This window comes from Pan troglodytes, chromosome 15 (genome assembly GCF_028858775.2).
Source record: "Pan troglodytes isolate AG18354 chromosome 15, NHGRI_mPanTro3-v2.0_pri, whole genome shotgun sequence".
NCBI lineage: Eukaryota > Metazoa > Chordata > Mammalia > Primates > Hominidae > Pan > Pan troglodytes.
The window spans coordinates 93,086,209-93,109,978 of NC_072413.2; the positions used below are offsets into that span (position 1 = coordinate 93,086,209).

General features: G+C 37.8%; 1 protein-coding gene across 1 annotated transcript in view; it reads right to left on the reverse strand.

Annotated features, from left to right (window-relative positions):
• The window catches only part of DICER1 (dicer 1, ribonuclease III), a 47,318-nt gene that overhangs the window by 4,559 nt on the left and 18,989 nt on the right, over positions 1-23,770 (reverse strand). The window contains 15 exon segments of the mRNA XM_016926683.4: positions 241-316; positions 411-573; positions 3,100-3,368; positions 5,029-5,917; positions 8,979-9,134; positions 12,549-13,329; positions 14,274-14,449; positions 14,876-14,981; positions 15,239-15,421; positions 16,806-16,959; positions 17,078-17,291; positions 17,526-17,705; positions 20,514-20,653; positions 21,377-21,452; positions 22,295-22,427. Coding sequence (XP_016782172.2) covers positions 241-316; positions 411-573; positions 3,100-3,368; positions 5,029-5,917; positions 8,979-9,134; positions 12,549-13,329; positions 14,274-14,449; positions 14,876-14,981; positions 15,239-15,421; positions 16,806-16,959; positions 17,078-17,291; positions 17,526-17,705; positions 20,514-20,653; positions 21,377-21,452; positions 22,295-22,427 — 3,696 coding nt within the window.

Sequence of the window (23,770 nt, forward strand, 5' to 3'; positions counted from 1 at the left end):
TACGACTTACTGCAATTGCATACCCCCGACAGACAGGGCTGCCGTCTAGTCTTTATTACAGCATTATTTCATAAAAACAGAAGGAAAAAAGAGAAGTCAATCAGATTACAAACAGAAATCTGACAACAGCACACCACAGTGTAAATATTTTTCAGAATCATTAGTTTACAATATCTTTGTGAACTTTTCCCCTTTGATGTTTTTAAGTTAATGTTTTTTCCATGTACATTTTTTGCTTACCTAAATTTGGCAGTTTCTGGTTCCATTTCAAGCAATTCTCGCACAGGGGAACGGGGTACATTTGCAGAAAACTTTTCTGCAATCAAAATGAAAGAATAATATGAATAATATCTCTGAAGTTGTTTTTAATTTTGTGGGTTTTTTTTCTTTCTAAAGGGAGCCAACAATACCTATTAGTGGCCGCATCATGGGATAGTACACCTGCCAGACTGTCTCCAGTGACATCCCACTATCCATGTAAATGGCACCAGCAAGCGACTCAAAAATATCCCCCATGGCCTTTGGAACTTCAATATCCTCTTCTTTCTCTTCATCCTCTTCAGATCTCCTAAGCTATTATAGAGGGAAAAGTGACTTGTAAGCAAGAGGCCACTTTTACAGGCAGTCCACAGATGTAGTTTCTTTTCTTGGATATATGACTTTTGTTACTTCTTTAATAAGGGGGGAAATACCATTTATGGTATGCCTACTATATTGTAATAGTAAAACAAATGTTATATTTTAAAAAAAAGTTTTTCAAACTTCTCAAGAAAAAAAGAAAAAATATCCCCACCCCATTTATTATTCTATATACCCAGAAAAGAAAAAAGATTACTTCTAACTTTAAACAACCTTAACAAAGAATTAGAAATAGTCAATAAAAGTATGAAAAAAATTCAAATTCACTCGTAATCAAAGAACTATACTTTAAAACAGTTCTACTCCCTAGCTGCTTGGCAAGCATTCAATAGTACTAATTGGTCTGGTGCTGGCACGGGTGTATGCTGCTTTGGGGAGCAGAAATCGCTGTTGTAGGGAAATAGGGAAATTATATTTGAAAGATTTTTTCCTCCAAGTTCCCTCTTCATTAAGCCACTAGATATGTGTTCACTATAACCGAGTATCTGACATAGCAGGTATGCAAATTAATAAAAGAAAATCATGCATCAAAAGCCTTTGAAAAGTTCACAATTCTTTGATGCAGCAATTGCATCTCTAAGAACTTATTTTAAGGAGGTAACTAGATACATAAGTGTATTTATCACCTCCATGGTTATTAAACATCCTAACCAAAAACTACTTAATTACTCGGCCATAAAGAAGCGTTTAAATCAATCAGCCACGTGTTGACTAGCGTGTGGCTCCTGAGCATCACGATACGGTACATCAATACACGGAAAGTCAGCCACAATATATTATACGTGAAAAGAACAGGTGACAGTATCCTATACATAATAGAATTCCATTTTACATTTTAGATATGTTTATATCTATACACATCCACAATTCCTCCCAAAATGTTAATATTGGTTATTTCCGAGGTAGCATAATCAGGCAAATTTAACTAATTTTCTTCTTATTTACTTGTACTAACTTTTCTAAAATCAACACAAATCATTTGTGAAAAAAATAAAGAGAAAGTGGGAAAATACTAATTTCTAATAGGTTGTTTAGCCATACAAAGTTACATATAATACATTTATACTGCTGATTACTTAAAAAAACAGACTTATTGTTCATATTTATGGTTTTGAGATAGAAAGGAATTTTAAAACTTACCAAGTTTAATTCTCTCTTTTTACAGCTGAGGAAACGGAGGCCCAGAGAGGTAAAGAGACTTTCTTAAGATCAAATAGTTAAGTTAGAAATGCCAGACCATGACATTTCCAATCAGTTCTTGTAACTTCTATACATATGTTTATATAAACAAAGGGAAGGAAAAGAATGAACAAAAACTAACAAAACCAATATGCCCCATTGGCATCCAAAGAGAGCTTAAATCTAATTTTAACTAATTCCTCAAATTTCAAGCTTAGCTATTTCTAAAGAATGAGACTAGGTAACACTTGGAAGTCTACGAGCTGGTCCCACCTTCTCGCCTCACAGCCTGCCACGCTCCAGCTCAGGCTGTTCATCTTGGACAAGAGCACAGAGGCGCGTTAAAGTAAGAGCAGGGCCTACTGACTCCTTCAGTGCACATCTGGGCAGCTGGCAGGGCGTGAACTCGGCTCTGCGGCTAGACTTCAAACCTACTCTTAATTTTTCTCATAGAAAGTCACTACTCCCCAACAAAGGTTTGGTGCAATTAAAAAGGGGAAGGTACAAATTAAAGCAATGACAACTAAAACAGCTACTAGTATTAAGGCTGTATTTCCTGACTCCTTATAAGAAAATCTACAAAAATAAGAAAATCAAAGGAAATGAAATGGGAAGAGGAGGAAATGAGAGTCTCTCTGGGGGACACAGGTATGCAGATGAATGTTAACAGACTGGAAAGATCTAAGCAATATCCTTTCCTACAAAAATTTGAAATAGCTCACAAACACATTAGAATTAGCTCTGTCACCAGACAGCCTTTGGCTGAACTTACAATAGAAGCCTCCCAAATTCCAATGGTCAAAAATTTAGAAGTTTGTTTTTTAAATTAGATTTTCCCACTTCAAGTAGAAGCAGAATGTATATTTACGATGCTTCCCTGAGATATTAGCAAATATTTCTGATCCATTTAAAAAAGGAAGAATAAGCTACACTGGGCTTTTACTAAAGCTAAACCTGCCTTGGGGTCCGGCAGTGGAGGCCACTTCTTTGGCATGCCTCAATGCTGGAAGCCCTCATGAAGGCGTGGGAAGGGTCCCTAACTGAAAGGCCTGGTTCCTTCTCTTCACCTGAATGAACACACAGCCCACAGTGGGGGCAGACAAGTTTAAGAGGCCTACCTGCAAACTGCAGTTCACTCGTGCTCCCAGAGAACACAGCACACTGGGTCCCACACCCCTGACCTCCTGCTGTCCCTTTAGACCACTATGCCATCAGAACTCTGAAACTACAGAGACTCCTAGTTAGACCACTTTTTTCAACATCGTTTTGAACAGCACTAACCTCAGAATCCATTCCTTGCATTTCATTCTTCTCAAGCTGAAACTGCACAAAGTCATCGATGACATGGAAGAGCTCAGGAGAGACAGCTTTGAAGTACTTGTGGTAGTCGTACTTTACAGCCAGCGATGCAAAGATGGTGTTGTTGACCAGGGCAGACCGCAGGTCTGTCAGGACCCCCGGGGAGTGCTGCCGCGGGTCTTCATAAAGGTGCTTGGTTATGAGGTAGTCCAAAATCGCATCTCCCAGGAATTCTAAGCGCTGGTAACAATCTGAGGGGATCCGAAGTGGAACCGTAAGCTTGTGCAGAAGCATTTACACTATCCCCACATAGCAACTGATCCCCAAATCCGAAGAAGATTTGTATTTACAATCATTTTCATACATATATTCTTCAAAAAGGATATCTGACATATCATACTAAAAAGCCTCTGGACACTAAATTTTAATGACAAATTAAGTACATTTCTTATATAAACTGGGGTCATAAAATCTTCAAGTGGTCAAAAGACTAATGCTTGTTAAGAAGGAAAAACAAAACCTCCCAGGTGCTATCACGATCACTGAATGCTTTTCTCTGGCACTGTGCTGTCTGGGCAGGTGCTGGGGCCTTCCTCTCGAGTCTCCCTCACACATCATCACTTAAGTGAAACCAGGGCCGCACACACCTCTCCATGTGGCTACACTGTGCTGCCATCGCTAAAGTCTCATTCACACTCTGGAATCTGTGCATAAGTGATACCATTCCTCACTATTCCTGGGCTATTTTTGTTACACAGGATGACAGGAAAAGACCCTCTTCTTAACTTGAGCTATTATAGAAATGAATTTACCACAAACCAAGAGATTGAGAAAGAAGAGTTGTGAAAGGGAGCAAAGGCAGGTAAACTGGTTGTCAAAATGTGAAAATGATCAATGTTAAATCAACACCTCTATTTTCTCACAGTGATTAAAATAATATATCCAGCTGAGGAAACTGAGGCAGGGACCGATGGTGACTTGTCCCAGAATAAGCAAGGAATTAAGAAGCAGGGACTGTGCTAGGCGAGAACCCAGGTCTCGGAACTTCCAGCAGAATGTAGTCGAAAGCCACGGATCATTTTTCCTCCATAACGAAAATTAGGCTTTAGTTTCATCAGTCTTTCTAGTCCAGAGTCAGATAGTTTTTCACTTTTTGGTTTTTACATTTTGCTGATCACCTTAACCTACACTGCTTTTATTATATAAACTACAAACCTTATACTTTGCTTTGGTGTTCTGAATTCAGGCACTTATTTTTCTGATACAGAAATTGAAATGTAAACTTCAGCTGTGTTTCACAGCCTGAAGCTGATTTGGGTGTGAGGGGCTTGTTCTCCCTTCTAATCTAATGGGTTGACAGTCTATTAAAAGAGGGGCAAATACAGAGCACAGTGAGAAGTAGAAGATGACAGCAGAGTCACAGCAAGGGCCACGCAACCTTCTTGTGAAATCATTGCTTTTAATCTTTTAATCTATCCATCTTAAAAAGACCCTAAAGGAGGGGTCTTTTTGTCCAGGAAGAACAATAAAAGGCTGTGGAAATACATCCAGAATATACAACTAAATCAAAAACCAAAAGCAGCACTGAATGGGCAAGAGAAAGATATTTGGGGAGGATAAAATGGGGAAAACACATCAAAATACTAAAATTTCTCTAATTAGGCAGATATAAAATGACACTGATGAGGGTATATGATAGCCATACTCCCAATAACCAAAGTTATAAAGCAATACGTGCTCCCCAAATAACAAGGAAAAGAATTCTTTCTATTCCTTTTGTTCCCCGCCCCATCCCTTGAATATTAAGCACGAACACTGTACATGCATAGATCACTTTTACAAGGCCAACACGATGAGATCAACACAAAGTCTCATTTTCCCAGAAATGAAGTCTGGTCGTGGGCTCCTTACCAGTGATAGTATTGTAGTGGTAGGAGGCATGTGTAAAAGCCTGGAGAAGGTAAGCCTTATTCTTGAATCTGTAGTTGATTTTCTTTTCAAAATTTTCAAACCCCGATATAAGGTGATTCAGTGTTTTATCTGCATCTGGATGATCAAACATACATCTTGGTGGAATCTTCAAACAACCATATTCCGAGTCTTTCAATACAGAAGAGCGTGAACTGGCCACAGAAGCAGCAGCACAGCTCACTGAAAGGTTCTTTTGTTGGCTGTTGAAATTCTCCCGAGTAGGGCACAGGGCCTTTTCCCGATCAGTCCTTTTAATTACCGGGAGCACCTTCAGCCCCAGTGAACAGAGGAAAAGCTGAGCAGCCCTCTCCCCACAGCTGGTTAAATAGCAGCCCAGCAGGGCTTCCACACAGTCCGCTATGCTTTTGTCAGCAATACACTGCTCAGTGTGCAAGTCGTAAGAAATGGACTGCTTTCCCGTGTCAACACCACAGTTTTCTTCTGATGGATTCCAGAACCCCACCACAAAGTCATCTTCTTCAACAGCTTTGCTAGGATCCAGATAGCACATTGCATCCCAAGAGCTGTAGTCAAAATCCTCAAAATCTGATGAAAATGGCATACTACCTAAGGAGGATTTTTTGGGCATTTTCCATTCATATGCAGAATCAGTGGTTGAAAAAGGAGAAAGAGAGATTTTCTTTACAAAAGCTCCTGACCCCATTAACATATTATCTATAAATCTGATATGTTCCTGATCATACTCCAGGAAATCATCTTCATAGTCAGCCTCTTCCTTCGGAGCCCTCCACATCAGGCTCTCCTCCTCCTCATCCTCCTCCTCGTAATCCTCATCCAGTTTGCCATTCGCCAGCATGCAGTCTTTTGTCTGAAACGAGGGGGAATGGGGAAGGAGGGGAAACATAGCTGCTGTTTTTAAAAGGGTTTGAAACTCAATAAAAGCAAGGGTTATGGATAATTTCAAATGACAACCACAAATACTAAAAGGCAACTTTAAAATCATGGCCATTTGTTTTCAATTAACATAAAATAAGTTATTTAATCATATAAACAAAGTAAAACATGTTCTTTGAATGTTCGTTTTCTAAGTTATAAAATGACCTTTATCCAGTATGAAGCTTTAAGTTAAGGATTTTGAACATGGATATAAAGTTAAAATTAATGTCCACAATGCAAAACTTCAACTAAGTCGTCTAACTCTGGTAGGACACACAATGAAAGCACTCATATGCTGATCACACAGATCTTCAATTTTGCTGACAAAATTTGAAAATGTGGTAATTTGATTTTCAAAAAGATTTTCAAACTAATAAAACGAAATTCCAGATGTAGAAAAGCATTACCTTTGCAATTAAGAATATAATATAAAAACAGATAAAATCATTTTTTAAAATGTACAATAGGATTTTATAATAAAGCTTTTGTCCCTATTTCCACTTCAAAGTATACTTGCCACAAAAAAACTACACTGCTTTCCTTAAAAAATAAAAGTGATCACTGCACTAAGCTATGAATTTGAAAAGTTACGCTTTTTCCCTCCACTCTGAACTACAGTAATCAGGGGAACAGATTATAGCATAACTGACAAAAATAGAAGAAAATTTAGACTAACATGAAACACAACAATCCAATTTCTGTCAAAAGATCTTTGCTAATTCCAATTTCTTTGGCAAAAGCTTATTTGTGAGTGACAACCTTAATAATGGGCTAGATTTCAGTAATGATGTAACTTTTTTGCAATCCTAGAAAGATGCCAAATTTCTGTTATGCAAGTTTTTAAAAAACCAAAAAACTTTACTTGTGAAGGGGGAAGACGAAGGGTGTGCATCAATTCAATGTTGATTGTAACAACTTTCCAGAGTGTTCTGACAAAAAAAAGTTGCAACCTTCAAGCATTTTTTAAATACTACAAATATTTTAAACTAGACTCAAGATATAAACACTACATTTGTCTGAAAAGAAATAGCAGTAAGCCAAGCCATATCTCTAACTATTTATCTTTTCATTTTTTTAATTAAGAAAGAAACACCTTTTCAAGAATAAGGAACACCAAAAGCAACTGTAGCGGCAGACCTCAAGGAACATTTCCTGCTAACAATCTTAGACTTTCCAAGGCAACATGAAGATGTTTTTGATTGGTCCTTAAGAAAAAGAGGGCCAAACTGCGATTTTTAAAAAATCGGACAATATTTTTTTTTATTGAAAAAAACCTTCTGTATCTTTAGAAGGGTGCCACCATAAGCCAAAAGTGGCAGAGCACAAAAATCACAAAGGGCTGACTTTTATCACAAACTGTGTGATCCTGGGCAAAGCCTTTTAGTGCCTCTGGGTTTCAGATTCTTCATCTACAAAAGAGTGGGGTTCTATCTCATAAAATGTTTTTCAAGAGCACTTCAAGCCTTTTAAGAAAAAACAGCCACATGAAATCCTTTTCTATATCATTCAAGTCAACTTTGATACTCTCGTCTATTAAGAGGCGTTTTAGCATGCAAAGGTTTCCACTTAAGCCCATTTGCTGAAGGGCCAGAGCAAGGTAGGGAGAATGGCAATGCAACCAGCCAAAACCACAGTGTATCTTTTCAATATAATGCAAGGGCCTATATTTCAATAAAAGTAACTTACTAAATAAAAATCTGAACAGTATTTCTAATGAATTCCAATAACCAAAGTGCCATCAGAAACATTAAGAAAAATAAATTGAACTTTGTGTTGTATCTTAAAAAAAAAAAATCAATGACATGCCAATGTCACCTTCATGCTACAAGTTTTTAAAAAGAGCCAAAAACATTATGAAACGGTATTAACAAAGGAGGATGACCGTTACTGGAATGTTATTCATAGAAATACCATACCATTTCTAAAGTTGAAAATCTATACATTTTCCTCTAAGGTTCTACATATTTCTAAATTAATAACAAATAATTGTTCGGACCTAACTTGCGTTAAAATATTCCCTTAATGCTTTTCCAAATAAGTTCTAATTCTGTAATAAGACAAATACTACATGAGTTAAAAACATCCTCAATAAATAGGTAAAAATCCGAATAGTGTCACTGAACATGCTACCTGGAAATACTTAAAGGCAGATATATAGGATACATGCATCACAAAGAAGACATGGAGAAAATGGATATTTAAAAATATAACCTTTGAAAGAAAAAAACGGTATTATCATTGTTGGCCTGAGGTAAAAATGAAGTAACAATGAGCCAATTTATTTTTAATGCAAAATAAATCTCCAAGAAATGAAACTGTCTGAAGCATTGCCTTTAACTTCGGAAGAGGCACTAGAACTCTCCCAGTCAACCACCACTGCGCTGGTTCCTGCAGTTCGGAGGCCCTCCCAAGTGCCCTCTGGTGGCCTTCAAGACAAGACAAAATGAAGCGGCTGTTGCTGATATTTGGAGTCTTCTTAAGTCACTGGCAAGATTTAAATTATTTCCAGAAAATAACAATCTTTATGGATGACTTTTTTTTTTTAAGTTCACAGGAGTCCTGACTGGGAAAACCCTGAGCTACAAAAGCAAGATTTTACTGAAATTAATTATTTCACAGACAGACTGGAGATCACAGGTCACTGAAAAGTCATTTCACTGAACAGAGCTAAGGATCTAGGATAAATTGTAATAACAGCAAAGTGAAATTTTTTTAAAGAAGAGCAAAACTCAAAGTCAAAACATCACATACTCTTATGCCTTTGGAAAAGAAATAATAAAAATAGAAATTTGCCTCCATCAAAATTATAATACTATTTCTGAATTCAGTGAAAAGACAGTGTAATTAAAGGAATTAATTAAATATATCAAATATCTACTCTATTATAAACATACCAAGAAAATGAAACAAAAAATTAATAAAACAAAATTATTTGGCTCACCAAAAAGTAAATCCCTCCAGTTACACACACACACACACACACAAAAACTTACCATTTCATCTTTTTCCCATTTATCTGTGTTGCTTTTGTCTTGATTTACTACATAACCAGGAGGAAGCCAATTCACAGGGGGATCAAATATTGACACCACCATGCGGCTGGGCAGTCCCTTCTTTTTTCCAAGGCGATACAGATTACAGTTGCTGACCTTTAGCAGAAAATATTAGGACACTTATCCATAAATGATCACTGCTGGAATTCATTCAAGGCATATTAACATATCCTCAGTTAAATGTTCTTAAAATTAATCAATTAATTATATGTCATCAATTAATTATAAGGGCTCTACAGTTTTTCTACCCATTCATGTTATAAAAAGAATATTAAATTCCCACATATTCTATGCTTTTTTGGTGTAAATATTTCTGAATATAAGATGCAGAGCAGAAAAAATAATGTATATAACTATGCATACTCCTTATGAATGACTGAGAAGAAACACCTCAGACAATATCAAACCCTTGAAAATACAACCTGATGATATAAAATGCAAACTGCTAACTGGAATTACCAAAGTAGAAAAGAACCCATATAAAAAGTCAAGATGTCACAATATTTTCAATGAAATGGGGGGAGGATGCCATGAGCTCTAGCTGCAAAGTGAAAACTGGCACCGAACAAAACTGAAACAATGTTATATTCCTAGAATCGAAGCCACAAACGGGATTTCAACTGTAATGCTCTCTCAAATATTATTCCTTTGTTTTACAGGCATTTCAAGACACTTTTATTCAACTTAAAAAAAATGAACCAAAAGGTTTCTGTTTATTCACATTAATGGAACAGCTTTACTATCTTATCCTCTACTCCGGTCTGTTTTTCCTAATGCCTCTATCTCCTTCTTAATTTCTCACATCATTGCATTTCTGTCAAGTTATTACTTGGAAACTAGGGTCTAGAATTGTCAATCCCATTTTCATTTTCATAAAGCTGGGTTCCTTATTATTAAGTACTTCATTAGCCCTCTTCCCATGTAACTCAACTATTGTTTAATAGACACCCCCCATATGAGAGGCACTCGATTGGGCAACCCTGAGGGAACGACGGCAGCAGGACAGAGGGGCAGTCCTCGTGACACACAGGCTAGCAGGGAAAAGGAGGGTACGTGTGACCACTATAGCCAAAAGTACTCTCCCTCTCTGCCTGAAACGTAGCAGGCTGAAATAAATGCTAGCTTCCCTTTCCAAGCTAAGAGAACAAAGCATCACAAGCGCCAAGAAGAGGATAAAGTACAACGTGGACTCATGGGAGGGAAATCACATTCCAAGTTGACAGAAACGGTGGGCAGGATGAAGAAAGAGCTACGTAAGGTCTCAAATATGGGGCAAAATTCTGGACAGGTAGAGATGGAGGCAAGCCCTCTGCAGAAGGCAGGACAGAGCAAGGGCCCCAAGGCTGGGGGTCTGAGCATGGAGTCTGTCCAATGAGCTGCAAGGGGCTTCCACCTGCTTAGGATCCAAAACGCATCAGGGCTGAAAGGGCCTGAACATCAGCAGGCTGAGGGAGTGATCATTCTTTCTGCAGAAATAAGGAGTAGAAGGTTTCTGAGCAGACAAATGGACGAGTTTTGTAATAGAAAGTCACCTCTGTCTTGTCTAACAGAGTATCCTATCCTATTGCCTATGCCACACTTGTCCAAGCCTCTGATACTTTCTTCCTGCAACCACCTCTTGGAAATCTCATCCATTCTCAGAGCTTCCGTATGGTGACTACTCTACAAAACCATATCTGAATCCTACAGCCTCAATTATCTGAATATTTCCACTTCATATTCCATGAGGTCTAAAATCTCAACTCTAACATGGACTTCCCACATTTCTCCCTACCTCCCTGCTACTGCCACTGCCCCCAAGTTGCCAGTTTACGTGGTTGTTATGACTGCACCTCCAGTCCACCTCAAGATCATCTTGGGAGGCCTTGGACACACTCCTGACTCTCCCAGATGAACAGTTAGGTGACCTGACAGGAGCCCATTCGACTCTCTAAGTGTGAGTCCCCTCATCTGCAAAACAGGGATGTGTTGTCTCTTTCCCAGAGGCTTAGAGAAGAGTAAATGAGTGAGCACTTGGGAAATGCTTGGTGTGCTGCCTGGTGTGATGGTTCTATCCGGAGCAGTTAGTATGATGGGGAAGGGGAAGGTCTCCAAAGCCAGGCTGTCTGGATTCGACCCAAGCTCTGCCACTTACTTGCCAAGTGACCTTGGGCAAGCTAACTTCTCCAGCCTATTCTCACCTATAAAATGGGGAAAATAAAAGTTTCTACCTCTCAGAATTATAAAAATTAAATTAGGTTTATATGCATATATGTGCATATATGTGTGTGAGTGTACGTGTGTGCGTATATGGTTATCTTTTAGAGTAGTGCAGAGTAAGCACTTTTAAATTGTTAGCTAAAATTATTTCTTCTGAAATTCTCACTCACCTCAGCCCCTTCCTCTCTACCAGAACTCTAGTTCTATCCCATTCTCTGCTTCTGCTGTTGGTTTGGATATGCTTTTCAACTCACACTACATTCTGCTACCAGATTAATCATTTTAAACTACCACTTTATTAACATTAATAGTTCCTTGCTCTAAATTCCTTCAACAGTGCCTACAACATTCAAAACACGTGCAAACTCCTTAGCCCAGCATTCAAGGCCTTCCACGATACAGCTTCACCCCACCTGCCTTTTCAAGCCTTTTCTCAGGTATTTCCACACTTCTGACTGCTGCCACGGCTGCTTCCCTGACGCTGACATGCTCTGCCATCTGTTCACTTTGCTTATGCACTGTCAACTTGCCTCCTCCATTAATGCCATCCTTGATTCAACAGTGATGCTCCTTCCTTCTGAGTGCTGCAAGTGATCAGCAGCTTTCTAAGGTATTTGTCCAGGAGGCTCATGTTGCCTTGTGACACTTCTTTTTTCCATTTTCCCCCCATAACTTGAATATCTTACCTTCATTCCTTTTCTTAAGTCTTAGTCCATGCTGAGTTTAAGAGCCCGCCCTTTCTCTGAGCTATCGAGCGTTTATTACTCAGAACTCTGGTGTCACCCTCTTCACACTGGAGAGCAGCCAAGCTCTGTGAAGCTTGTTACTCTTCTCCGCTCCACTCTCCAAAACTTTGGAGATGAGCTCCTCCACAAGACTTGTGTCTTACTCATGTCTGTACACCTTGTAAGCCAAGACGTACCCTCTCAAATAAATGTTTAACTCAACAAAGCAGAAGCTCCTTGACTGACTACAACGCACATTTCTTCATATCCCCCTCAGGATCAAGAGGTGTACACACTTGCATAGCTTCCTTTGAACTGACTTTCAATCAAAAAGTAAGGCACGTGGAGATCAGCTAAGCCCCAAAACCTGAGTGTGGGATTGGTGTAAAGCAATACTCATCAACTGCCAGGTAGTTCTGCCACAGGCTTTCGCTGGCCCTGGTAGAACAAGGGAGCAGCTGTGCTTGGCCGGTGTAGCAATTTCTGAGCATGATACGTTCTCATCCTCTGAGATTATCCAACACTGCAAACCACTTTCAGGCACACTGAATTATTAACTGCTCAAAATAAAAAAATCATCTCTTACCTTTTTGCTTCTCATATATGAAAGGCGGCCCTCATGCGCATCAGGGTAAGTGCAAAATAGATATGTGGTGATGGCATGCTTTAAAAAGGAGTCGCCAAGCATTTCAAGCCGCTCCAGGTTAAATCCATCACTAGCGTTTGACAGAGTCAAAGCCTGAAGAATAAGTCCAGGATTGGGGCCAAGAGTCCTTGAGGAGTACCCAATAGAAGGGCTCTGCTCAGAATCCATCCTGCCCTTGAGCACTTGAATAGTGTCTGTCGTACCAGGCATTACGGCCATCACAGGACTTCCATCTGAGGTAGATTTGTTAGCATTTCCATCAAGGTATTTATTACTCAGGAGAGTACATTCATCGCTGGGCTGGGGCTGGTTCTCGTAACTGTATAAATTCTGAATGGAATATGAGGTAGTTGGTTGCACGGGTATTTCCTGCTTGTAGTAATTTAGCTGATTTCCTTGGCAAAAGTCTCTGTTAGCTAAATCATAACTGCCATTGGCGAGATTTTGATTGTAAGAAAGACCATTAATTGCTGTAAGATCTGCTGAAACTTCAACGTGGAGCTTACCAGGGGACTCGCTGAGCAACGTTCTGCAGTTCACAGACATTTGGTCATGATTTTCTAGAGAGGAGGTTCTATTAGCACCTTGATGTGCAGCATTTTCAGGGACAATTGTGCTGTGCTTACAGTAATTATCATTTTCAGCTGAAGAGGAGTTAGAAATTGAGATGAAAGATTTGCTGTCAATAGATTTTTTCCACCCGAAGTCTAAGTTAGGGTATCTGCAAAGACATTTTTATAACTTTACATCAGATTCTTCAAAACAGCTAGGCTGAGAGCAACAGCAATTTGAATTTAAAAACAAAAACAAAGATCCCAAAAATGTACTCCTAAACTTTAGAATAGAAGCAAGTTTCCAAATTTTTAATTTACAGTGTAAATTATAAAGTGGGACATGGTTTTATCTACTGCTTTAATCCCTGGCCCTAGACTCTAGGTGTGGTAGTTAAGAAGGTCACGAAGCTTGCAGGCATCCTGCAGGACCTGGGGCCTAGCTTCACGGGTTGGAATCCCAGGCACTCTGGTTAACCCGCTGAGTAACTTTGGGCAACTTACATAAACTCTCTGTGCCTCAGCTTCTGCACCTGAGAAAAGGGCTAACAATTCCTATCTCATAGCACTGTCTTAATGATTAAATGAGCTAACTAACACAGGGTACAGCATTTAAGCTAGTGTTTGGCACTATAGCAACTAACCAATAAATATTGTGGTTATTCCTATTATATTTTAAAATTCCTTCAATCCCTAGAACAGTCTTGATATTGCCAATTGGATAACCAGAACTAATGTGAGTGTTTAAGCCAATAGTTTCTTTAGAATGCAGAGATTTTACTAATGGGAAGAAAATAATGAAGACAAAGAACATGCTAAGGCTATTGCTTTTTAACATATATTTGGATTTTTAAAAGAAAAAACAGACTGAAAATGCTGATGCAGTAACAAAGAACAATTTCATTCTCACTCCAACTGTTATGGCTTAAGTAGTAATGGTTATTTCTGACCTCAGATTCTCATCTCCCTCTGAGACTTGACAAGACATCTTATATCCATTATTTTCTTTTTACTCTTTTAAGAACTATTTTATATACAATTTTAACTTAATTCTATTCTTTTGCAAACAGGATCTCATGATCTGTGTTCTTTCTGGCTGACTGCACAGGCATACCTAAAATCCGCAGGAAGTGATCTGACTCCCACGCCAGCATCACTGGCAGTCTGGGCTCTTAGCTCCTCTGCAGTTAAAAGGCAGTGAAGGCGATAAAGTATGCTGGGGAGACAAACAGCTTTTCTCCACAGTGATGCTGGAATTGGATGTATAGCACAGAGTTCTGGAACCAGTATCTTCAAGTAAGGGGAAAAACGGACAGATAAATACAAAGCGCACACACAAAAGAAAAAAAAAAGACCAATTTCACTAATGGATAAAGAAAATCATAAATGCTAGTAAAACTTAATTTAAAAAAATATTTGTAAAAATAATCCTCTAAGGCCAAATGGGATTTATCACAGGATTTATGAGAATGATTTTGTGATATATTAATGGGCCAAGTATAAAAACAAAACTCTCAATACTTACCAAAAAGAACATTCAAATAACATTCAACACATAATACTAATTAAAACAGAACAAAACAAAATTTGAGGATTAGGTAACTTCTAAAAAATTAACGAATCATGCATTTAACTTGGTAAGATAAAATTCAAACTTATCTTTAATAATCTTTAATACTCAAATACTAAGTTATTCTAGTACAATTAACTCATTACCTGTTTATTCTGCAGACTTTCCCATTTGGCTTTCCTCTTCTCAGCACTGCTTAAAGGAAGCGCTTTCCCCTTCTGATTCAAATGTCGAGGTGTCAAAAGATTAAGTCTGTAAGAATTCCAAAACAATTTTATCAAACACACAAAAATGAGTACATATTCACAGTGGTTCTCCAAAAACCACCTGAAGAGCTCATTTCAACTACAGCCTCTTGGGCTACCCCTTGGGCAAGTTTGTGTGCAAAGCATCTCCTGATTTCAGATAGTCCACGGGTGGGCAGGGGGACAGTGAACCTCTGCATGTCTAGTGATGTCTGGTAAGAATCCCTCAAGTGCAATCCAAGTGTCATCTCTGAAGCCCCTTACCTTGAAGATGTGTGGTCCACATCCAGCAGTGGCTGGTTGAGATTGGTTAGGTCAAGGTTGTACTTTGTTTTATAATATTCTGCAAAAGTTTCATACTCAGGGGAAGGAAATTTACTGAGTGGGGTAAGATCAGTGTACACATCAGCTACATAAAATCGATGAGGCTGATCAAAATTGCGATATCTAAAAAAGAAAAACAAAAAAAAATCAGTTGCTTTTTGATTTAAATCAACTATTCTCAAAATACAACTGCTTGTAGTATGGAAATGATGATTAAGAATTCAAAAGATTAAAAATAAGTAACGATAAAAATTTGTATTCCAAATATATTTCAAGTATGTAAGAACTGTATTTTTATCAAGTAAAAATGGACACATTATTGTCCCATTTTATTATTATTCTTGTTCTAAATATCTACATTTTGATAACACATGAAGCTAAATGGCACCTTTACATATCTATTTCATCTATATAAATAGTATAAAAAATTTACACTATCCAAAGAGTAAATACTTTGTATATTACTAATGCTAAACATTAAAGACACTTGTCATATAAAACGTATTACTGCATCATCTATGATAGTGATGGTCCTGATAACTAACATTTAAAATATGGTTTTGAGGTGCAAAAAGAAAAAAAAAATCAAAGATTGAATTACAACTAGTATTATAATTATTTGAAAACTGCCTGTATTGTATTGCCCCAAAACTCCATTCCCTAAATTTTTATAAAATAAGGAAAAAAATCATTCTGGATTTACTATTTTCACAGAGCTTAATATTCCTTATAAAAATTTTAAGAAATGAAATCATTATTTATAATCAAATTCTATAAGACTCTGGAGACTAAAAGGATGGAGATTTTAAGAAGAAAGCCCATCAACATTAGATTATCTGACCCCTTACAAAGGAAAATTCCTTATCTATAACGTTTTAGGTATTATTTTTTAAGCAGGTATACTGGAGAGAACGGGTCGACCTTAAGAGTTTCTTTCTTTTCCCCGATCTGTTGCCCAGGCTGGAGTGTAGTGGTGTGATCACAGCTTACTGCACAGCCTAGAAATCCTGGGCTGAAGCAATCCTCCCACCTCAGCCCTGAGTAGCTGTGATTACAGCACGCATCGCCATGCCTGACTGACTAATATATTTCCTATTAGTAATTACAATGCTAAAGTCACAGCCCACTTATATTCCCATGTGAATAAGTGAATTCTTTTTTTTTTTTTTGAGACAGAGTCTTGCTGTGTCTCCAGGCTGGAGTGCAGTGGAGCGATCTCAGCTCACTGCAATCTCCGCCTCCTAGCTTGAAGTGATTGCCCTGCCTCAGCCTCCCGAGTAACTGGGACTACAGGCGTGCACCACCACGCCTGGCTAATTTTTTGTATTTTTAGTAGAGACGAGGTTTCACCATGCTGGCCAGGATGGTCTCAATCTCCTGACCTCATGATCTGCCCGCCTTGGCCTCCCAAAGTGCTGGGACTGCAGGCGTGAGCCACCGCGCCTGACCTAGTGCATCTTTTAAAACAAAGTATCACCACCATTTTCCTTTCCATTTAAATACCTACCTTGGAATGATAACGGCATCTTGGTAATCTTCTAATTTAAAAACAAAGGGTGTTTCTTTTGTATACTTTGTACTGGGAATGCCTATGCGAGCTTCAGACTTCTCAATATCTTCCATGAATTTAAAGTCAATATCCAAAGTGCTGGAGTCATTAACTTAGAAGAGAAAAACGACTCTTTAGCTTGTTAAAACATGATACAGGTAAGTTTCATAACAAAGCTGTATGTTTGTATATGTGTCTAGAGTTATCAAAGTAAGAGATTTTTTTCTTACCAACATTAAGAGGTAGAACACAGTATGCTGAATCAGCGTCTGTAGGTTTAAATTCTAGTGCAGGTTTTTCAAGCCGAAGAATATGTGAGAATATATACTGGTGAAGTCTTGTAATCAACTCAAGCATTTGTAGAGACAACATGAAACCAGACTTCTTCAACTCAATGGATATGGTAACCTCTCCAGAGCGTGTGTACACAGGAAAGTGTGGAATCTTAGCAAAAGGAAACGTAAAGCACCCCTCAAAATTAACAGGTATTTTATTCCATTACAGTTAACTTCAGAACAGAAATGATGCTTTCTAGTGGAGAAATAGAAGAGGCACCTCGATCTTTAAATATTAAACATACTGAGGTAACAAAAGGTACTTACTACTAGTTTTTTTTTTTTTTTTTCCTTTTCCTAAGCAAGACATTTTTGACATAAGTACTCATTATGAAATACCTACCTGAGGTATGGGTTTGGCCGTCAGTATTCCAAAGCATCTTGTGGTATCTTCAGGAGGATAGAGCTTCCGCCTTCTAAAGTTGAGTTCATCAGGTAAAGGTGTAGTTAAAACCATTCCTATCACATACAGGTAACAGGGCTGATCAGGTCTGGGATAACTATCCCTCAAACACTCTGGAATCTAGAGTTGGAAAGGAAAATTAAGCGTCATGCTCAAGCATATTAGCCTCTTTTCCAGATGTCAGCAAGAAAACAAATTAATTCTGGCTTTACTAAAAGCTGATGAGAATAAGCTAAGAAAATACCCGAGGCATGACACTTCTTAATTACTTAACCCTGCTGGGTAAGTCAGCGGATCTCAGGACAGGGCTGCTGACAGTGGCCCAAGTTCACATACATTATAATGCAGTGCTGACTACATAGCTAATACCAAAATTATACATAAAACAATCCAACACTGTAGGGCCTTTTTAAAAATACTATTCATTTGAGCTATTTCTTTTGACAAGAAAACTCATCTCTTCCTTGGGCTTTTTATGTATTAACTGTAGAGTATCAGAAAATGAAGTTAGGCAAATTTTTAAAAAATCACATATAATCCTATCACTCAAAGACAGCCTTTATTAACATTTTGATACACTGTATAATTCCTAGACTCTTTTTCTATGCATAAATACATAGAAACATATATACATTTTTCAATACAAATAAAATCACACAACACTGGTGTATATTAGGGTATGTGTGTGTGTGTGTTTGTGAGATAGCCTGATTTTTATCCCGTTACTGTAAAGAGAATATCTGTCAGAGTCAATATGAGCCAATATCATTATTTGTAATGGCTACCTCATTATGTGAGTGAACCATAATTAAATGGACATTGCTGCTAGGCTTTCAATATTAACACAATCCTTCAGATTATGGTCTTGCAGTTCCTGAGGTTCAATGAAAAAGAACTGCATCTGTAGTTAAAAGGTACAAAAATGCTGGTAAAAGAGACAGTTATATTTAATAGAGAATCAGAAAATAAAGAATGTATCTATTAATTAAACAGGATGCCAGGCAGTACTATGCTTTTCTTTTTTTGTAGAGACAAGGTCTCACTATGTTGACCAGGCTGGTCTCGGATTCCTGGCCTCAAGTGATCCTCCTGCCTCAGCCTCCCAAAATGCTGGGATCACAGGTGTGAGCCACCACACCCAGCCAATACTATCCTTTTAGAAACACTTATCATTAACGACTTTATCACATGAAACTAGTCTCAACGTGAAAATTTGGTATGAGGAAAACATGCATTTTGGGAAAATGGGTAACATTCATGATTTTTTAAAAACATGATTCTGAATCTTGAAAATGCTAAGCTGGGTGCAAAATTTTATAAAGTAAAAACTTGGTAAAACTGCATAAGCAAAACCAAAGAAACACATATTTAGGCTAACATACAGGCACAGCAGTCCCCGCTTATCTGCAGCCTCCATGGTTTCAGTAACCTGAGGTCAGTCACGGTCCAATAACAGGTGTGTACAGTACAGTATTTTGAGAGAGACCACATTCACATAACTTTTATTACAGTATATGGTTACAATTGTTCTATTTTGTTATTACTGTGCCTAATTTATATCTTAAACTATCATAAATATGTACAAACACATTTTAAAAAGCATAATATATGCTATAAGTCCTCACTTAATGTCTTCGGCAGGTTCTTAGAAACTGGCTAAGGGAAACAACCAATTGGTAGAAAGAAACCAATTTTCCCACAGGCTAATTGACATGAATCAGTTAAATTCCTCCAGCACATTTCTGATCACAAAAACATCACCAAATTTCTAAATTAAAAAAAACACTTTTAATATTAAGCATTAAAATAAATGTGAGCTATAGATACACTTAAGAAAGATGAATAAAAACAAGGAAGATGATTATTCACCCACTTATTCCAGTTCAGGGCCAAGGGTGCCGGAGTCTATCCTGGCAGCTCAGGGCCCCATGCAGGAACCCATCCCGGACAGGACACCACTCTGTGGCAGGGCACACGCACATGCATCCCCATGCTCACTCACAGTGGGGCAGCGCAGACACACCAGTTCACCTGATGTGCACAGTTTTGGGATGTAGTAGGAAACCGGAGTAAGCAGACATGAGGAGAATGTGCCAACCCCACATAGAGACAGTGGCCCTGGCTGGGAACGATTTTTTTTTTCCTTGTCAACGTTCTAATGAAACAACGTTGAGCTGCTGGAGGATCGGTACTATCTGCAGTTTCCACTGTGGGTCTTGGAACATACCCTCCAAGGGTAAGCGGGACTACTACACACAGCAAAATTCTGCTTTTGCTTGGGGTTCTTATGAGGTAAAAATATTAACAAATATTTTAAAAATAAATACTTCAGCCAAGTTTGTCTATTACTAGAAGTTAGATTTAGAGATGCTTTCATGTGTGAACTCTGCTAGGATGCCCACAGATTTGAGCTGGAAACACTCCATGGAAATAACTTATTTCGATTCCCAATGGCCCACACTGGGAATCTGACATAACTCCTGACAGATATTTGTGCTTCTACCTTCCAGTGTACCTGTCATCTTGAGAGGGCATCTTTTCACTTGCTTATTTTATCACACAAATCCTCTTCTGTCTTAGCCCCAAATCATAAGTAAAACAAGAATCACACCACTAAACTGAATGAAACAAAGAATGTCTATTTAAATGAAATAATCTCATTCTGGATAGAATATGACAGATGGGTCCAAGAATCCTTTTGAGAAGAAAAACAAAAGCAACCTCTGAAGTGGAAGAGCACACAGTCTACATTAGGAAGGAAAGAGGCTGATCTGAGAGAAGCTGTGAATCGGAGAAAGGAGCTGAGATCCAGAGTGGGCCAAACTGTAAGGGTGTGGGAAGCCAGCCAAGCAGAGGAACTGAGATTTGATGTAGCGGAAAACAAAGTCAGAAATGCTAGGTTTTTACTCTGTTCTAACCAATACTAACTGCTTTTGGGTAGCACTGCCTTCGTTTCGTGGAACCTGGTCTTCCTGGAACACTGGTCTCTTCCTCATCATGCAAATCAAGCTCTTCTTCATATTTAACAGTCTCTTTCCCAACTGGCATCAAATGGTCATCCAGTTCGCCTAACAAATTTAAAGAGAGAATTAACATAATCCAGATTTTGCCTGATTAATTAGTAAAGAATTTAGAACAGAACTATGTTAGAAGGACCTGGAAAAGTAATGGAAACTAAAGCACCTTTGCCTTTTACAATTTAAAAGTAATCAGATTCACACTTCAGGCAAAGTCTATTTTGGCATCCATATATTCCAATATGAGCTGGACTGCAAATTCTGTTCTAAGGTTCAGAAACAAAAACATCTAAACATGACATCACCACATATCAATGCTAAATAAAATGGCCATAGAAAATGGGTCCACTTATACAGAAGGAGCAGGATTGAGGAAAAAAAAAAAAAAAAGAAACTGAGTTCATTTTTTAAAAAAGGATTAATCTCTATACTAGTATAGACTAATTTGAGAGACTGACATATTAAAACACAAGTGTTCATGGTGCATGATTCAACAATTACGAAAAGACCTTTATGTATTTAAAAGGAGTCATTAAAGAGAGCAAATAAATGACAGTTGTTTGCAGTCAAGCTATGGAAAACAAAGAGCTCCCACAACCATGTAGGATCTTCAAGTTACTAACACTTATGTTTATATTCACCAAAGCACATTAAGATCAGCAAGTGAATAGCTCTACAAAATCCTTAGAGATCTATAAAGTCCTCTATATGCTTTTTTTTTTTACAATGGTTGCAATTTATTTTCATTCGTATATGCTTTTCAAACATCCTTACCAATTTTGTGCAGTTTCTCACAGCAAATGAGAGCTACAACTCTTTCAGCCAATCGTACACAGCTCATTGGAGGACCCTGAAAATAACAAAAACCTTTCCATTATATATGCACATCGCTGTATTACCTCTAGCATATGAAACACCTATGAAACCACTGCCCCAACATCTTTAAAGTTCAATTTACCAAAACAAAATTCTTTATTTTGAAAAATTCCAGCAAGTTTTTAAAAATTCTAATCTCTGTATTTGAAATATTCATCTTTAAAAGTCCTGCCTAGTAAAAACTAAGTCATAATTAAGATTTTACAATTTTGATGAATTTAAATTTCAGTAAGATTTTAAAGTATCTTATTTTTACTAATCAATAAATATGTAACAAAAAGAAAGATTTATCAAAACATAGCTATAACATTAATAGTATTGAGCAGCTTTTTATGTGCAATAGAAATTAGTCGCCTTGGAACATTTGGAAATCAGTACTGAGACCAAGAACAGTATTTACAAAAAGCAGATTTTTGAGTCACCAACAAAATAACTAGGACAACGCAACGATCTATAATAAGTTTTATATTACTCTAAGTGTCTAAGCCACAGTTGAATGATTCTGTCAAAAATGTGCATGTTAGTAACACCTTAGAAGAAACTTCAGAGATCACCTAGTCCAGTTCTAAGTATCTGTAAATCAGACAGTCTATTACAAATATGAACATGTAGATGACTACAAAAGCAATCTATAAATCTACTTTTGAAAGTAAATTTGGTTTTTATTTTTATTTTTGGTCTGTCAACACAAGGCTCCTGCTCATGAAAGATTTTAAAATCAAATTTACCTATAACTTGCAAGTCTTAGAAAAGCTGAAAAAAATCCACTAATGACATATTTTAAAAGATAACAATCATTTCTTCTTCTAAACTTACAACAATGGAGGCTCGAAGAGGTGAGTTAATTGGCAGATAAAGAGTTGAATAAAATGTACCATCAGGCAACTCTCGGGTTCTGCATTTAGGAGCTAGATGAGTAAACGGATCACTTGGTAATCTAGCACAGTATCTGTGAAGAAAAAGAAATTCTGAGGCTGAATCTACAACTGAGAAAATATTGATATTTATAACCTCGAGTTTGATTTGTCATGTGCCTCTTCCCCTCTACTGAATTTGTATTTATATGTGGCATTTAAACTTCACTGCTTCAAACTTCGAATAAGACAGAATAGTGTTGTCTAACAGAACTTCTGCAAAGATGTTCTATATCTTCGATGCCCAACAGGGCAGTGGCTGGTGAGCACTTGAAATGTGACAAGTACAACTACGAAACTCCATTTTTAATTTTATTTTAAATTGAATTTTGAATTTAAATAGCAACATGTGTCGAGTGTTACCATAATAGAGCACAAAGTATTGTTCAGAATCCAGTAAGAAAACATACTGCCAATGTTTTTTCCTTAATCATCTTACATTTCCCACCAACTACCAGCACACGTGTAAGGAAGGCATCAGCAGAGGGCGGGACAGCCCAGTGCTGACACAAAAAGGACAGTAGAACTAGCAACTCACTGAGCAACAGCACCAGGGAAGGTTGGAACAGGGCAGAAAGCTAGCCCAGAAAGGGATGCTGGGACAGGACCCACATCAGGAGGGTGCTGGAATGGGCAGCAGCCCTGTGAGGTTGCGACCTGTGCAGCAAGGGCACCTGACCACAGTTGCAGCCCTACAGAGCAGGGAGACTGGCTACATACAGGAAGACTGAACACTAATTATTTTGAGGACAATGGGAGCCAAATTTCTGATTATTAGAGAAAGGAGGTACAAAGACAGAAAAGAGGAAATCTAGAATGAAACCTCTAGTGTCACACTGAAAATAGAGATATCAACAGATAGACACTGAAACAAATACAGATGTAAACATGAACAAACAAACATTCTAGCTCTGTCCACTAAAATGCCTGGCAGCAGCAACACCCCGGTAGCAATGAATAAACCTAGTATCCAGTTCTTGGTTTCTAACTACAACTTTTTCTCCACTAAATTTGAGGAAATTGCCAACATCAAGGCTGGGGCAGTCTAGAATGTCTTGCGCCATAAAACAAGGAAGTATTCAAGGAATAATAGTGAGATGTTAAAAAGACAAAGAAACCAGCTTTAAGGGGTTCCCACTGGCCAAATATGAAACAATTTTAACATCAAAACAAACAGTAAATGATAATGATAGATTATAACCCATTAAATAAAACAGGAGTCCATAAGTTCACGCTGACATTAAAAAATGATAATATAAGAATGAATAAACGGAGAGAAGAAATGGATGGTAGAATGCCAACTAATAAATACAGAAATAATGGAGTTAGAAAATCATCATTTAGTAGCCATCATAGTAATAATCAATTTGGGCCAGAA